The sequence below is a fragment of the Trichomycterus rosablanca genome, chromosome 19 (assembly GCF_030014385.1).
Source record: "Trichomycterus rosablanca isolate fTriRos1 chromosome 19, fTriRos1.hap1, whole genome shotgun sequence".
Classification (NCBI taxonomy): Eukaryota; Metazoa; Chordata; class Actinopteri; order Siluriformes; family Trichomycteridae; genus Trichomycterus; species Trichomycterus rosablanca.
In genome coordinates, this window is record NC_086006.1 from 14,849,606 (window position 1) to 14,867,268 (window position 17,663).

A 17,663-nucleotide genomic window follows, 5' to 3' on the forward strand; every position below is an offset into this window, starting at 1 on the left:
AATAAAAAAACGTTTATAAAAAAAATAATAACTTTGTAATATAATTTTTACTTACAAGTTATTACAGTTCAAAACCTGTTTCGTTTTAACAAAGCAAGTACAATAAAACCAGCAAGCAAAAGCCTACATGACATTAAAGCGTTGGGCGCCACCATGTGGTGAAACGTTACACTGCAATTATAGTGGTTATCTTATTAGTGACAAACGTATTCTACAATATACCGGATTATTCGTACAAAAATAAATGAAGACCTTTCAATGTCATTAAAAGTAGCATCTTCTTTATTCAATGTTCAAAACCTATAAGCAAAAACAATTTACATTATAACTGATTAAATACACAGAGATAAAACAAAAAATTCTATGGTTAAACCCTGGGAAACACAAGGCACCTTTACAGAAAATGACAATCAGTCTTGAGGTCTCACATTCTGACCAGGAAACCTGGATTTACTGATGAAAATGTACCATCCCCACCCAAAAAAATAAACATCCCCATTTCTGTACTCACATCTCATAAAAAGATTCATGGTACACAGGAAAAGCTGCTTATATAAATGACCAACTGCATGCACATATTCCACGTCCAATTTACAGGGCAAAATTATAATTGTGCTTTTAGTGCTTTTTCACATTAGTAAATCTAAATTGTATTATAGCTTTCAATTTTAACAAATATTAAAATGATCGTTCGAAACAGTAAAACCGATGGTTTAAAATTAGTTAGTCTTAAAAGACTGAAACACTGACAAAATGTAAATACACTTGCTGTAATTCTTTAGACATTGCCTCCAATGTGCCGTATTAAATCATAGATGAGGACATGCTTTCAGATGTTTACAGCATGGTGGTGGAGGTGAAAATGTCTTTGGTGCATTAAAACCAAACACATTCAATCTGCTCAAATGTATACACAGGTTTTGTCAGTTTCATAATAACATACTAGACACAGTCTTGTTAGAAAGCAAGTATTCCGACAGCAGTCGTTCATCAATCGTTCAAAAACTTAATAAAGCATAAAACCAAATTTATAAAGATACCAATTCCACAACATGGCTATAGAGAGGGGTGTATAACCAGCACACAAATTACCATAGCTGTAGGAAAAATTCTAAAAGCAGGGCAAATCAAGCCAAACATATTTTGTTGATTTTTTTTAAATGCAAAAAACATAAATACTTATCGCAGCAAACTATTAAAAAAAACATTCTGCTAATATTAAGTTATTTTACATTTCACATTATTATCGCCATTCAAGCACAGCAACAAATTGCGCTAACCCACTGTTGTAGGAATTCGAATCCCCAGCGCTGCTATCGTCTATGTCTGATGGGATAAATGACCAATGCCCTGTGCTGGATTGGTATCCTGTCCTGGGTGTGTTTCTGCATTGTGCCCACTGATTCTGGGAAATTGGATCCACCACATCCCTGACCAGGATAAAGTAGTGAAAAAAGTATAATTCATCAAGCATGTTTAGAATTGTCATTAAAAAAATCAGTGAAAACATTCCTGATTCTTTAAACTCCTGACTCTTGCACACATCTGTGCACTCTTAGTGCTGGTCCCAAGCCCAGATAGATAGGACAGTTGTGTCAGAAAAGGCATCTGGCATAAAAACTGTGCCAAAGCAAAAATTCAGTCAAAGTATCTGAAGAACCAACAAAAACCTGAAACAGGATTAAAAAGACTCCTGCTTGGCTACAAAAAGCAGTTGGCAAGTAGTGATCTTTACCAAAGAGAGTTCTACTAAGCACTGGCCTATTAGGGTGTCCAAATAGTTGCACACGCTAAAAATAAATGTAGATTTTTAAATGTAGGGAAAAAAATATTTACACAAACGTATCATATTTTGAAATAGTTTGCTGCAGGGGTTATATTCATAAAATCAACAAAATATGTTCCCAAAACTTACAAACAAAGGTAATAAATTCATTTTAGTTCTTTCCAGATTAGCACTGTAGAACTATGTAAGCAGCCTACTGCATAATAGACTCCCCTTTCTAGGACAATAATAAAGTGTGTACACTTTATTATTGAGTTACATTTTATACATTAGTAAGGTGACAAACAGGGTTAAGTCTGGAATTTATGCCATAAAAAAATGTGCAATGCCTGCATAAAAACTCTAGAAGCCCCGGAACTATTTTCTAACCAAAAATACCTAAATGTTTGTGGTTTAAGAAATTTTCCAATACAAAGACAACATGCTTTTACAAACAGAATTTAGGTCGATAGGTAACATCAATAATGAAACAAATGAAAGAAAAAAAACCACAAACATGTCATGGCAACATTGTTGTGGTGATAAAAAAATATTTCACTTGCTACGTGCATGTGAACTATTAAGATCTTACCCAACAACCTCATGTCAAATAATGATTAGAAAGAGCAAAAATACATGTTGCCTAAATTAAAAATGTCTAAAATTAATACAGAGCTGTAACATGATTGAATTCAGTTCCTGTAAGGTAAAATAGAGAAAACACTTCTGATCAGGCTGTTTTCGTTTTTCCTTGTTCCTTTTCAGTCTATTTTCTAAAGTCAGTCAAAGGACATGATGCTGAAAAGGAAACAGCATTGAATGTGCAAAGTCCGCTAATGTCTTGAACGACCGCCTTCGAATGCGTGATGCTCCTCGTGCGCTAAAAGAGAAACCAGATGTTAACATGAATACTGCACATAAATATTGTATTAGCTAAGAAAGACAATATCTATTTAATGAATTCTAATTTAAAAAGTGCATTTAAATTCATTCATGGATTCATTAACCACCTTATCTTAACAAGGGTTGTGACATTTATTAAAAGGGAAACACTGGGTACAAGGTATTAATACACCCGAAACTGGGTGCAATTCCATTCCTCTTATAACCAATAACTCACTTACAGGGGTTGGACAAAATAACTGAAACACCTGTCATTTTAGTGTGGGAGGTTTCATGGCTAAATTGGACCAGTCTGGTGGCCAATCTTCATTAATTGCACATTGCACCAGTAAGAGCAGAGTGTGAAGGTTCAATTAGCAGGGTAAGAGCACAGTTTTGCTCAAAATATTGCAATGCACACAACATTATGGGTGACATACCAGAGTTCAAAAGAGGACAAATTGTTGGTGCACGTCTTGCTGGCGCATCTGTGACCAAGACAGCAAGTCTTTGTGATGTATCAAGAGCCACGGTATCCAGGGTAATGTCAGCATACCACCAAGAAGGACAAACCACATCCAACAGGATTAACTGTGGACGCAAGAGGAAGCTGTCTGAAAGGGATGTTCGGGTGCTAACCCGGATTGTATCCAAAAAACATAAAACCACGGCTGCCCAAACCACGGCAGAATTAAATGTGCACCTCGACTCTCCTGTTTCCACCAGAACTGTCCGTCGGGAGCTCCACAGGGTCAATATACACGGCCGGGCTGCTATAGCCAAACCTTTGGTCACTCGTGCCAATGCCAAACGTCGGTTTCAATGGTGCAAGGAGCGCAAATCTTGGGCTGTGGACAATGTGAAACATGTATTGTTCTCTGATGAGTCCACCTTTACTGTTTTCCCCACATCCGGGAGAGTTACGGTGTGGAGAAGCCCCAAAGAAGCATACCACCCAGACTGTTGCATGCCCAGAGTGAAGCATGGGGGTGGATCAGTGATGGTTTGGGCTGCCATATCATGGCATTCCCTTGGCCCAATACTTGTGCTAGATGGGCGCGTCACTGCCAAGGACTACCGAACCATTCTGGAGGACCATGTGCATCCAATGGCGGTGCCGTGTATCAGGATGACAATGCACCAATACACACAGCAAGACTGGTGAAAGATTGGTTTGATGAACATGAAAGTGAAGTTGAACATCTCCCATGGCCTGCACAGTCACCAGATCTAAATATTATTGAGCCACTTTGCGGTGTTTTGGAGAAGCGAGTCAGGAAACGTTTTCCTCCACCAGCATCACGTAGTGACCTGGCCACTATCCTGCAAGAAGAATGGCTTAAAATCCCTCTGACCACTGTGCAGGACTTGTATATGTCATTTCCAAGACGAATTGACGCTGTATTGGCCGCAAAAGGAGGCCCTACACCATACTAATAAATGATTGTGGTCTAAAACCAGGTGTTTCAGTTATTTTGTCCAACCCCTGTATATCCAGGTGCAGTTTAGAATAGCTAATCTACCTTCTAAGAGAGGAGTCAGAAGCTTGTTAGCACACACCAAAATTGCTTATTAGTTTATTATTTATTTATTTATTAGGATTTTATTTAGTCATGTTTTACACACTTTGGTTACATTCATGACAGGACAGATAGTTACACAAGATTGTCTTTAATGTCAAACACAGCCATGGACAAATTTTGTATCTCCAATTCACCTCACTTGCACGTCTTTGGACTGTGGGAGGAAACCAGAGCACTCAGAGGAAACCCACACAGATATGGAGAGAACATGCACACAGAAAGGACTGCTCCACCTGGGGATCGAACCCAGGACCTTCTTGCTGTGCTACCCACTGCACCACCCTATTATTTTATCAAGACAAAATAATGTTTTACTAAGTACTGAGGCTAGAGGTTGAATAACAATAGATTTTTCTTTTTCTTAATTTAAAACTTGTGTATTCCAAGTTCCTTGTGTGTACCAATCTTAATGTGTATTTTCATATTTTCTATTTCCATAATATCTTTTTCAATAGGGGGGTTAAATATTTCCAAATCAACTGTAAAAACCTAAATCCAATAAAAATTACACATTGCAAAAAAACTTAAAAATAATCATTCAGCTGTAAAGCAACTTGTAAGCAAACTAGCAGCCAACAAACCAAATAAAAAACAACAAAAATGTAGATTCTCAGTTTTGCTAATTCATTAATCTGGTTATTTCTAAAATGAGATAAAAAAAAAAAAAAAGTTATGTAATAATTGTAAATGCACTCAATAAAACCAAAAATATAGTAAAAGAAGATAATGAATATAAAACAGTGGTCAGTGGGAACTTACGTTTATAAAATACTGCTTTAAATGATATCTGAGGAAGGAGTTCATAGATTTTTCCTAGGACGTTTGCCTCGTTAGCGAAACATGCATTTCCATTCCAAACCTGAACTACGTCCTCTCTGTCTCGCACGCTGACACTTACACCAACAACTTCATCCTCTAAAAAGAAAAGTCAAGAAATGTGTTTATAACACAATGTTAGATCAAACAGTTCCCTTGTATAATAAATAAACCATCTTATGTTTTTCATTAAACTTACCTGACGCACAATAGTCAGCAAACTGTTCACCAATAGTAGCCAGAAGTAACTCTTTCCATACAGCTAACTAAGGAGAAAAAAGGGAATAACAATACAGCTTAATATATCAAGCTCTTGAGTTTGTATCTTAGAACTGCTACCAACCAGACTGGCACCCTACTGGCACAATTGGCTGTGTCTGGGGAAGAGAAGGTTGTGTGAGATTTCTCCTTGTTTCCACTGCGATATGCTACCACCGGGACAGGTTGAGGTGACAACAGGAGTGGTCGGGAATTCACATAGAACATAGCCTGACTTTGTATGTGATACTGTTCTGTATGTGAATCTGCTGCTGGTTGGCAAAAAGAAGCCGAAATTAGGATGTTGTAATGCATTCAACAGAAGTTTTGTCTGCTTTCTGCAGACCTGTTTAAGTGTTTGTATTTTTTATTTTTTTCATGCCACCGCTTTGCTGACCTCTGGTAATAAGGTTTTTTTTTTATATTTCAAATGCTAGACTTGCGGTCTTGTTGCACTTCCTCTTCTGATCACACACTGATGAGTTCTTATATGAGCTTAATAAAATTCGCAGTAGTCAAGAAAATAAAATCGACTGTAGCTGGATTTTAAATACAGCACCTGTATTCTACTCCAGTGGCAATTGTGTGATGACTGCATTTCACCAATCAACAGTCAGCACCGTCATCAATCCAATAAAGCTAACCAAAATTAACATGCTTATAAGGGTACTTGGCAACGGAACTACTACTAAATGTGTGAACAAAGATTTAAAATATACTGTGCCATAGGGTCATGCAATGGACAAGAGACAATAATATAATGTTAGCCAACATCCTAAAGGTTAAAAAACAGATGTCTTAACCTGAGCTAAAAAAAAAAAACTACTTACTGTGTTTTCTTTTGGTACCTTCATCTTCCACACACCTCCCTTTGCATTACTTTCCTCCTCCCTGTATGTTAAACAAAGCCACAATTTAACAACCAGTCTCATCGACTCATATCCACTGACAGATAAACCAAATATTACAACATTTTAGTAGAATTCAGCTAAATATGTAAGAATTCAAAGAAATTTACCATAGTGGTCTTCTTTCTCCTCGCATTAAGTGGTAGCTACACCTCAGAGGTAGGCAGGACACTGGAGGGATGTTGTTATACACACTCCAAAAGCTCTGATAGGTGGAATAAAAGGAATGTACTTAAAATAAATCAAACATTAACAATGATTTTGTAGGGTGTAGGGTGTACAAAGCCAATATTTTTTTATTTTTTTATTAGGATTTTGGTTTGGTTACATTCATGACAGGACAGGTAATAACAGGTAACACAAGATTCATAATTTCAAGTCTTTAACACACAGTCATGGACACTTTTGAATCTCCAATTCACCTCACTTGCATGTCTTTGTACTGTGGGAGGAAACCGGAGCTCCCAGAGGAAACCCACGCAGACACTGGGAGAACATGCAAACTCCACACAGAAAGGACCTGGTCTGCTCTACCCGGGAATCGAACCCAGGACCTTCTTGCTGTGAGGCAACAGTGCTACCCATTGAGCCACCGTGCCACCCAGTACAAAGCCAATAAAAAATAGAAATCGTCATATCCCAAACTCAAACCTCATAAATGTTACAACCTATTTCAGCTTTATTTACACCTTTTGCCATACAACACAAGTAACAAAAGTTTTTAAAATGTACACAACATAAAACTAGAATGAAATAGGTTTGAAATTGGTTTTAGCCACTTAAATACTTTAATGCCAGCCAGTCTGCGTGGGTTTCCTCCGGGAGCTCCGGTTTCCTCCCACAGTCCAAAGACAGGCAAGTGAGGTTAATTGGAGATATAAAATTGTCTGTGTTTGACATTAAAACTTTAATTGATGAATCTTGTGTAATGAGTAACTACCTGTTCTGTCATGAATGTCAAAGTGTGTAACACAACATTAAAAATCCCAAAAATAGCCGCTCAGGTGGCGCAGCGGTAAAGACACGTGCTGCAACCAGAGCTGGATCTCGAAGGTGCGTCGTTTAGAATCCAGCTCTGCCTTCACCGGTCGAGGCTGGGCGGCTATATGAACAACGATTGGCATGTTGTTCAGGTGGGGGGACGGGATTTGAGACCGGAGGGGATACTCTCTCAGGACTGGGGCGGTTGCGCCCTCTGCTGGCTGGTCGGTGGCGCCTGCATGGAGACGGGAGGGGGTGCGGTGGAGTGTGTGATCCTCCGTGCACGGTGCTCTGCCGCGCTGCACTCGTCAAGTGTGGGTGATAAGACGGTCGATTGGCTGTGCACGTGTCGGAGGAGGCGTGGAACGGCCTCGTCAGCCCCGATCAGGAGCAGGGACCGGTATTAGTGAGAGGATGATTGATGGGGTGAAATTGGACGCGCTAAATTATATTTAAAAAAATAATTTAAAAAAAAATCCCCAAAATAATAATAATAATTAATGCCAATAGTATGTTCGGATATGTCTCCATAAGCTTTTACACCTGGAGGATGTCTGCCTATTCTGTCTTGCAAAAAAGTTAAGTTAAACTTGCAGCAGCAGTTAAACTTGCACCAGTTTATTTACAGATTGGATTTAGGTCAGGCCTCAGACTGTGCCAATGAATGTCATTCACCTTCCCATCATAAAATCAGTGTTTTGTTTTTTGAAAGGTTGCTGTCATGGTGGAAGTTTTTTTTATTTTATTATCCTCAAAAATTGGGTCACTTTGCATAATTTAGTTTCCTTTCAATCATAACCAATCTGTCAGTCTCCACTAAAGAGAACCACCTTCACAATACAAGGTTGCCAACACTATGCTTTATAGTGCGTATAACATATATTTTGGCTGGTATGCTGTTTGGTTCTTGTTAGGTTGTCCTTTAAAAATAGTCAGTGGCCTCATTGTAGCTTCCCTGATCAATATTCTCCTGGCTTGGTGTTAGTGGTGCCATACACTTTCCACTTTTTAATAACACCCTTAGGGTTTCAGAAAGAGAAGTAAAGCCTCTAAAATCGTGTTTTGTATCCATGTCTTTCCGTATCTTTAACTCAAATGCCTTTTAAAAGCACCTTTCCAATCATGGTAAAAGATTTTACCATGCAGCAGTAGTATTAGATTCCTCAAAGAACAGCTGGTGTATGATCTGCAAAGTGATTAGTCATGGGCAAGACATTTTTTTCTTTTCTATTTCATCATAAGGGTTATAGTGTGTATAGTACATCTGGAAAATTTTGATTTAATCTGTTAGAATATCGAACTGTTATATGGTTAGGATTTTGACATGGTATCATGATTTTACAAGTAAATAAAGTGGTCCAAATTCATTCTCCATATATGTGATCCATATTTGTCTTTCAATAAGGGATTGGGTTGGGGTTGCACAGCAGTAAAATATGCTAGCCAACTACTGATAAGATTTGGGGATCTCTCAGTGCTGCTATCTTCTGGTCGGCTGTCTACACAGACATGATTGTAGCCTAGCTATTAGGATGTGCACATGCCAGTGCTGAAAGTTTCTGTTTTATTCTAGGTCACTTTCATGTAATATATGTTTGCTATTAAAATGCAGTATATACCTGAACTAAATAAATGTGACCTCAAACATGCCATAATTGACACCTATCTTCCCTATAATTAGAAAACAACATAATTTCAAATATGTAAAAACAGTATGTCTTAAGTGAAATAAATGTATTCATACCACTTGTCCCAAACTTTTTACTGGACCTTCTTAAAGTGATGTGGCTTCATGGTCATTAGAAATAGCAAAATCAAACCATCACAGTCAGTTGTCTGTACTTTTGCTATTAACATGTACCTGAACAGTGTGTACTGTATAGATCTTTTTCAGGTTCGATTCACACTCTGCTGCTGTTGTTCCTGGTAATGATCTGGAATTGCAAAGAAACAAAATCAATACAACAATCAAATATAAACACTGACATATTATATAATGCACTATTTTGAACAGCTCTACATAACAGCCTGCACTAAAAATAAAAACCTTATGTTCCATCTAAACACCATATGAGCTAACAAACACCATTATGCCTTGTCAACAAGTGGTTACGCTAGTCAAAATTATCACTGATGAAGTGTCATGTGTGACAGGCTTTAAATAACTAACTGTTGTTCTATAACTGTTGCTAATATTTACACAGTGTTATTCTGTTTTGTTTACAATGATCAGTCCAAAGAGTAAACAGGACTTCGGCACCAGCTATTCGACAACATTTTACCCTGAGGGAAAACTTTCATGGTGTAAGCATGGAACAGCTGGATAAAGGAAGAGGTACTAAAGATTTCTAAATAAATTAGATAAAAATGGCAACATAAACAATTGTATACAAAGGTTAGAAGATAATCAAATTGTTGAAACTGAAACACCTTTCATTGCAATAGTAGTGTAAAATAGTCATAAGCAAAAGTTTGGACTATTAAAACTAGTCAAATTCCATTTCGAACTTTCTAATTGAAAATAAGCAAACACATCAATGGGACAGTGGTAGCCTAGTGGGTAGATCTTTGGGCTATCAACCGGAGGATTGGCGGTTCAAATCCAGGCTCTGCTATGCAGCCACTGTTGGGTCATTGAGCAAGGCCCTTAACCCTGTCTGCTTCAGGGGCGCTGACCCTGCACTCTGACCCCAGTTTTCAAACAAGCTGGGATATGCTGAGAAAGAATTTCATTGTACTGTACAACTGCATATGTATATGACAAATAAAGTATATTTTCTTGTATCTTTTACATGAAACAAACTTCTACACGTTTTAGTTGCCCAATTACTGCTACTTCAAACCTCCCGAACAAGTACATAAGACTGCAAACTTTATTCTCCCCATCTCTGTTCTATACCATACAAAATTGGATTTTATACTCTGCCCACTGTTGTTAAAAGCAGCTGCAAAAGAGGTATTTTAAGCTATCTTGTTGGGGCACTCCAGTGGCACAGCAGTCTAACGCGCTTGTCCACCACAGCAAAGACTAGGCTGTGTAAAAGGCTTGTTTAGGTGCTCAACAGTCATTATTACTCATGTCTGGCAGGGATGGCTAGATAGGAAATTTCCTCTTTGTTGCATAAACTCCTGTTGTCACCCAAACGATTGGTGGAGGAGTAAAATAAGAATAGTGTGCTCATACGTGTTAGGGTTTCCTGTTAGTGTGAAGAAGTGGTCAGCAGTTGACCTGTGCCTCTTCTTGTTTTATATTTGTATTATATTGTGTATATTCAAAACTGTTGTTCAAAGCTGTCATAGTTGTTCTTCGAGAAGAGGCAGTTTTATTGTTTATATAAAACATATACAACTGTACAAGCAACTACGTGTGACATAGCTTTAATTGCTTTAATTATTTTAGTGGAATTAATTAAAATTACGATGTAATTCAAGGTAATTTAAATTCTCTTTACACTTTGTCCCCCAAAAACTCACTTTTTTGTGATTGTTCCAGACTAAAATATCAGTATGTACAATAGCTATTAAAAAATTTTTTTTTTCACATTTTTCACTTACAATAAAACTGTAGAAATGTTCACTTGAGCATCTAAGTTTTATTATTTGATTAAAATAAAACTTACAAACTTTCTTAGCTTGCACTTTTTAGTAAGTTTAGTCTGATTGACCACCTGATTGGTCACTGACCCTTTCAAAGCAAAAAAAATATATATTTTTTAAAAAGTTGTACATTATACATTTGTATAATGTATAATGTATACAAAAAGTATACATTAAAAAAAAGTCAAATCAATAACAATAAATAAACAATAAATAAATAAATAAATAAATAACACTAGTACTTATCTTGTGATTTTGAGACTATTTTACCCTAGGAATTTAGAATAATAGGATTGCAAACCAACGTAAAGTAAAATGCAAATCAAATTATTATCAAATCACCCCATCAGACTCTTAAAGAATACTTCTACTTACTGACTTTATGAGTCTCAGACATTTATACTGTACATTTCACTTTACGTTAGTTTGCAATCCTATTATTCTAAATTCCTAAGGTAAAATACTCTCAAATCACAAGCTGAGTACTCGTGTTATTTATGATTGTGGGGTGGCATTTGATAAGATTTTGATTTGACTTTTTAATAAGTTTGCTATCCCATCACCCCAGCTGTAAAAAGATGCTTTATTCTCTTCAATGCTTCGCAACTGTATTACCGTAAAACGGGGTGTGGGCGCACAATAAAACTTGTAGCGCAGACAATCCGTGCGTACGGTTTACTAAACCGAGGGCACGGATTACTAAACCGAGGGTACGGTTTACTAAACCGAGGGTACGGATTACTAAACCGAGGGTACGGATTACTAAACCGTGCGTACGGTTTACTAAACTGAGGGTACGGATTACTAAACCGAGGGTACGGTTTACTAAACCGAGGGTACGGATTACTAAACCGAGGGTACGGATTACTAAACCGTGCGTACGGTTTACTAAACTGAGGGTACGGATTTTGTCTTCACATATTTTTTTTCCTTAGTGACCCCTAAGGGGCTCCGTACCTTGCCCTGTCTTTGTAGGAAATATTTAATGGCAAATGTGCTTTCCTGCATTAGTTATGACTTTTCTGCATGCTTACGATAATCATAAAAGCACTTCCTGTAGATTTATATGCTTAGCTTAGAAACAGTGCAGTGATTTAACATAATTGTAAGACCTGCAAGATATAATACATCACGTCATGTCACTACGCCGTCATCCACTTTGCCAAGGTTGGCTGCACCAATGGCTGATAAATGGGTGATAGCAGTGGACAACCAACATCACAACTTTTCTGCAGAGCTAGATTTTACTTTAACTGAAGTCTTTATCAGTTGAATGATACATCAAATGATTATATAAAATTAATGACATAGTATTTTAGAGTAGCAAGATATTTTTAATACAGCCAAGTCACATCTATTCAACTTCTTCATAATAGTGCAGATTCTAAAACCTACTGCTCATCTGTTTGGTCTTAAATTGGATTGGAACACTTAATTTGTGTATGTGTTATACACTGATCAACCATAATATAAAACCACCTCCTTGTTTTTACACTCACTGTCCATTTTATCAGCTCCACTTATAGGAGCACTTTGAAGTTCTACAATTACTGACTGTAGTCCATCTGTTTCTCTACATACTGTTTTAGCCTGCTTTCACCCTGTTCTTCAATGGTCAGGACCCCCACAGGACCACCACAGAGCAGGTATTATTTGGGTGGTGGATCATTCTCAGCAGTGACACTGACATGGTGGTGGTGTGTTCATGTGTGTTGTCCTAGTATGAGTGGATAAGACACAGCAGCGCTGCTGGAGTTTTTAAATATCGTGTCCACTCACTGTTCACTCTATTAGACACTCCTACCTAGCTGATCCACCTTGTAGATGTAAAGTCAGAGACGATCACTCATCTATTGCTGCTGTTTGAGTTGGTCATCTTCTAATCTAGACCTTCATCAGTGCTCACAGGACGCTGCCCATGGGGTGCTATTGGCTGGATATATTTTAGGTTGGTGGACTATTCTCAGTCCAGCAGTGACAGTGATGTGTTTAAAAACTATATCAGCTCTGCTGTGTCTTATCCATTCATACCAGCACAACACACACTTACACACCACCACCATGTCAGTGTCACTGCAGTGCTAAGAATGACCCACCACCCAAATAATACCTACTCTGTAGTGGTTCTGGGAGAGTACTGACCATTGAAGAACATGATAAAGGATAGGCCAATGTGTCAGTGACAACCATAAGATGATCACTTTATAGCAACTCCTGACCAAGAAACACAGGAAGGCTTGACTGGAATACACTCTACAGAATAGGCCTGCAGAGTTCTGTGACAGACTTCTATAATATGACAAATAAACATTGGAATTGTTTGGCCATATGGATAAGCAGTTTGTCTGGCAAAGAAGGGTGAGGCTTATGACCAGAAGAATACTACCCCTATGGTCAAGCATGGAGGTGGGTCAGTGATGATGCAGGAATGTTTTTCTTCTGCTGCTGGCAACCTTGACTGCATTACTGACATCATGGACTGACAGTAATGCCAAAGAATGTTATGCCTTCTGTGGTGAAACTGAACCCTGGTGATAACTGGACTTTCCATCCAAACAGTAATCCCAAGCACACTTCCAAATCAGTCTTCCAATCATGAAATATTTTGGAGTTGCCTTCTCAGTCTCCAGATTTAAATCTGAGCTAAAATGTTGCACAAAGAGCAAAGATTCCATAAGATATGTCACAGAAGCTTGTTAGAACTTACGAAATGGCTTATCAGAGGTTATTAAAACAAAAGGCTGGGGGTTGAATAATAGTACACATGGACTTTTTTTTTTTTTTAATTATGCTGACTTCTAAAATCACTTGTATGTAAATATTCTTTCTCTGTTTACTGACTTCTTGTCTTGAGTGCAGCTGTAAAGAAGTAAAGTGCTAATCTGGATTAGCCTTTTTCTTCTCTAACTGCATGTATTTAATTCAACAGTGATACAGTTAGATATTTAAATAATTTATTAGTGTTTGAGAACATTATGTGCAGCTAGATACATGCAAACGTAGTTCCAATCACTCTAAATCTGCACTTTTGATTACTTCCTCAGTCTATTCCTTTGCTCTGAACTAAGCAAAATGTATGTATTTATTGTATGTATATACAGTCACACTCCAATTTTTTGTGAAAAGTCTTTCTAGTAAAGTCTTTTACAGTGGTATCTTGAAACTTGACGTCAATTGGTTCTGGGAGTGGCGTTTAGTTTAAAATGCGTTGAGTTTTAAGGTAATTTCCCATAAGGATGTATGCGAAACCTGTTAATGCGTTCCATGGTACCGTGGAACTATATATATATTTATTATATTAAAAAAAAAAAAAAAAAATATATATATATATATATATACTATATATATATATATATATATATATATATATATATATATATATATATATATATATATATATATATATACTATATATATATATACTATATATATATATATATATATATATTAGGGCTGTCAAACGATTAAAATTTTTAATCGCGATTAATCTCAGAATTTTATGTAGTTAATCGCGATTAATCGCATTAAAAAAAATCTGTGTAAATGTTATAGAAAACAAGGATTTTTAAGTGAAATGTTACAATTAAAATGGTGAACACATTTTATGCTAAATGTACTGATGTTAAAAACTGCTGGGACAAGAGAAAACTGTAAGGGAGTTTATTCACTCACATATTAGGCAGTAAATGTCAGATTGTAGGTTAGAATTTCTCCATCAGCAAACACTGTAGATCAGCGGTGCTTTAGGTGGGATAAGGCGTAGTTATTGTAACAGACTTTTCTGTGGTTGTATCGTGACAATGGTTTGATGGACGTTTCTACACGAAGTGAGTGTGTTTTGACCCTTTGGGGCTTCCATAGTTCATGAACTAACGTGCTTGACTCAGCTTTCCGGTATTTGGTACAGAAGAAGAAGTTAATTAAGTGTAATAAAGTGTTCTGCTCCCGACAACTTGTGAATATAGCGTGTATTTATTTCTTTATTAAGCAAGTGCATCACTACCACGATCGGTTACATTATGTTAACAAACCGCAAATGAAAAACGGTGGCAAGTCCGACATTAAAATGTTTGTTCTACCAGTCAAGTGTCAACATGAACTAGAATCTGCGTTAACGGCACTATTTTTTTTAATCGCGTTAAATTGAGGTCGCGTTAATGCGTTATTATCGCGTTAACTTCGACAGCCCTAATATATATATATATATATATATATATATATATATATATATTACATTTCATTGCCAACAATTTATTCCTGTGGCAAATCTTCTTTACGATCACCATATTAAATTTTTAGCTTCTAACTAATTCTGGAGTTATTAAAATAGTCCATGTTTGTCTCCAAAGCTTTCCAACACACACACACAAAAAGACTATGTTGCAGAAAAAATATGTAAGAGGAATTATTTGTACTTTATAGTGTCATTATTCAATACATTTACTTTTTCAGGATTTTTTTTAACGCTCATTTATTTGAAGTAAAACGGACAGCATAAACGTTAACAAAGGGACAGTCACACACACTTCGAGTTTAAGGTAAAAGTCGAGTTTAAAGGTACAAATTTCTTGATGAAGGGCGTCAAGTTTCAAAGATGATACAAGTACCACTGTAGTTGCTAATAAAGAAGCTTTGGAATGGGAGGTTCAAAAAGCTCCTGGTCAGTTGTCCACATACTTTTGGCCATATTGTTGTTGGCCATGTTGGTTAAATGATCATAGGCTTTTGTACCAATTGGAGAAAGTTCAATGATTTGATTTGGACAGGCAAGCAATTAATTTAGGCTCCGTTTAAAACAGTATTCCTTTATACTACAGATATTGTAATGTACATATTGTTAGCAGCGTACTATCTTGGCACACTTTTGAGTACACTAGCTTGCTGTTTTGGAGGTAACCCATCACATGCGAGTGACGAGCGAGTCGACCTACTTTTACATACAGCTAGCAACATCAAAGTAAACGAGTCTGGATTAGCTTGGCAAGCGAACTTCGTTCCAGCTGATTTTCCATGTAAAAAATTAACTAGTGTAAAGCTCTGTAACACATCGCATCTGCATTAACTGTCATTTTTATACGTTTTGTTAGAGAATAAAATTGTAATTATATATCAGAAGTCAAGGTTCACAGACCTGACTGGCTCTTGTGGAAGAGCTGGGCCTGGATATCTAACCTTTGTTAGAAAACACCAACCAAATACAGAAAACTCGGTTTAATTAAAGCACACAGTTAAATAAATGTTGTAGAGTTGGTAAACAGTAGTTACTTGTCCAGCCAGAAGGTCCACGGAGAATGAAGAGGGAGAGAGGTTCCGTCCTCGACGTTATTCGTGATGTTTTCCAGTTCTTTCTCGTCGATGTGAATGTTCTCGGCAGAGCTTACAGGGCTGTTTCGTCTTCCCGCGTTCGGCTGCAGATTTGGGGCTGCGGGTGCCGCCATTTTTTAAACAATATTTCGCTAAATAGACGTTAAATGTTTGGCCCAGGCAGCTGGTTTTATTGGCACATCTGAGGAAAGCGACGCTGTCTGTGCTGCTGACTCATTTGCTGTTCGGCCGGCTGCTCCGCCGCGTCACCGCCAAAACAACAACAACCAGCCGCCGAGCTCAGAGTGTGCGTGTTAGCACTGTGTGTGCTGTGATACCGAGTCAGTTATTGAGTCGACTCTTTTACTTGAACGCTGCGAGCCGACTCTCTGTGAAGTGCGATTTTTGAGACACTACAGTATATTGCCAAAAGTATTCGCTCACCCATCTAATTCAGTGAATTCAGGTGTTCCAATCACTTCCATGGCCACAGGTGTATAAAACCAAGCGGCCTCTAAATAATTTGACTCATTTATTTATTTACACTAAGCAGGCACACTAACTGATCAGGCACGCGGTTGGTTTGGCACCACCCAAAAACACTAAGCCCTACACAGTAATATACCCTGAAAATGGTACCATTTCAGGACAACACACACTCACCCATTTATTGACTAATTCATATGCGTTTTAGAAAGGTAAAAAAAAGGCTTATCTAGGGGGAAATGTATATGGACACAGAGAGAACATTCCAAATTTCTAACAGACAGTGACCAGACATGATGATTGAAGACAGGTTCTTATGATCTCTGTGGCAGTGCAGCACCAACTCCAAAACAGTTTTAAAATGGTTTAATAGGATATTAAACCAGTCAGTAGATCAGTGCAACATACATTTTTATCAAAGTATGTGGACACATCTATTAATTAATGAGTTCAGTAGTTTTAGTCACACCCATTGCTAACTGGTGTGTAAAATTAATTATACAGTATAAATGATATGCTTCCAGCTTTGTGGCAACAGTTTTAAGAAGGACTTCTTGTTTCAGCATAGCTCTGCCCTTGTGCAAAAAAGGTTCATATAAGGTCCATAAACACGTGATTTGGTGTGGAGGAACTCCAGTGGCTTCCTGCTACCCAGAGTGCATCACTGTTTAGATCAGCACAGCCAGTAGGCACAGTATTCCCATTGTTCTTGTGTTTTTGGTTACCCTAGCCTTCATGTGTGTGTAAAACCGTGATCAAAAAATAGACCTGGAACCCTCCACCATCTACGTTAGTATTGCTACTGGCCAGGCTAATGTTGTGATGTCAAGCTATTTGTGCATTTCTGCAACACCTGCACAGCAAAGAAAGGCCCCACCGAAAGGTTGCACACCTTGCTTCAACTATTCTATTTTTAACAGCACACTCACTGAACAGCTGCCCGCGAACACCAGCAGGATTGGAACTCTGCCGCCCAGGAATGGCACCCTGGTGGATGGTTCTTTGCTTGGATCTGGAGAATAATGTGGAAGTTGCACAGACTACAAGCGTGGCTTGTGTGACAGAATGGACTCCGTGCGTGCA

The 17,663-nt window shown here is 37.7% G+C and overlaps 1 protein-coding gene across 1 annotated transcript; it reads right to left on the reverse strand.

The window, feature by feature from the left end:
- Window positions 1–253: 253 nt before the first annotated feature.
- eif4e3 (eukaryotic translation initiation factor 4E family member 3) lies at window positions 254–16,413 on the reverse strand. Its single transcript, XM_063016189.1, has 7 exons — window positions 16,056–16,413; window positions 9,055–9,127; window positions 6,323–6,417; window positions 6,135–6,195; window positions 5,246–5,312; window positions 4,990–5,145; window positions 254–2,645 (listed from the first exon to the last, which is right to left on the reverse strand). Exons 1-7 carry the CDS (start codon window positions 16,226–16,228, stop codon window positions 2,599–2,601), a joined length of 672 nt encoding a protein of 223 aa, XP_062872259.1. The 5' UTR covers window positions 16,229–16,413; the 3' UTR covers window positions 254–2,598.
- Between the last annotated feature and the right edge of the window lie 1,250 nt (window positions 16,414–17,663).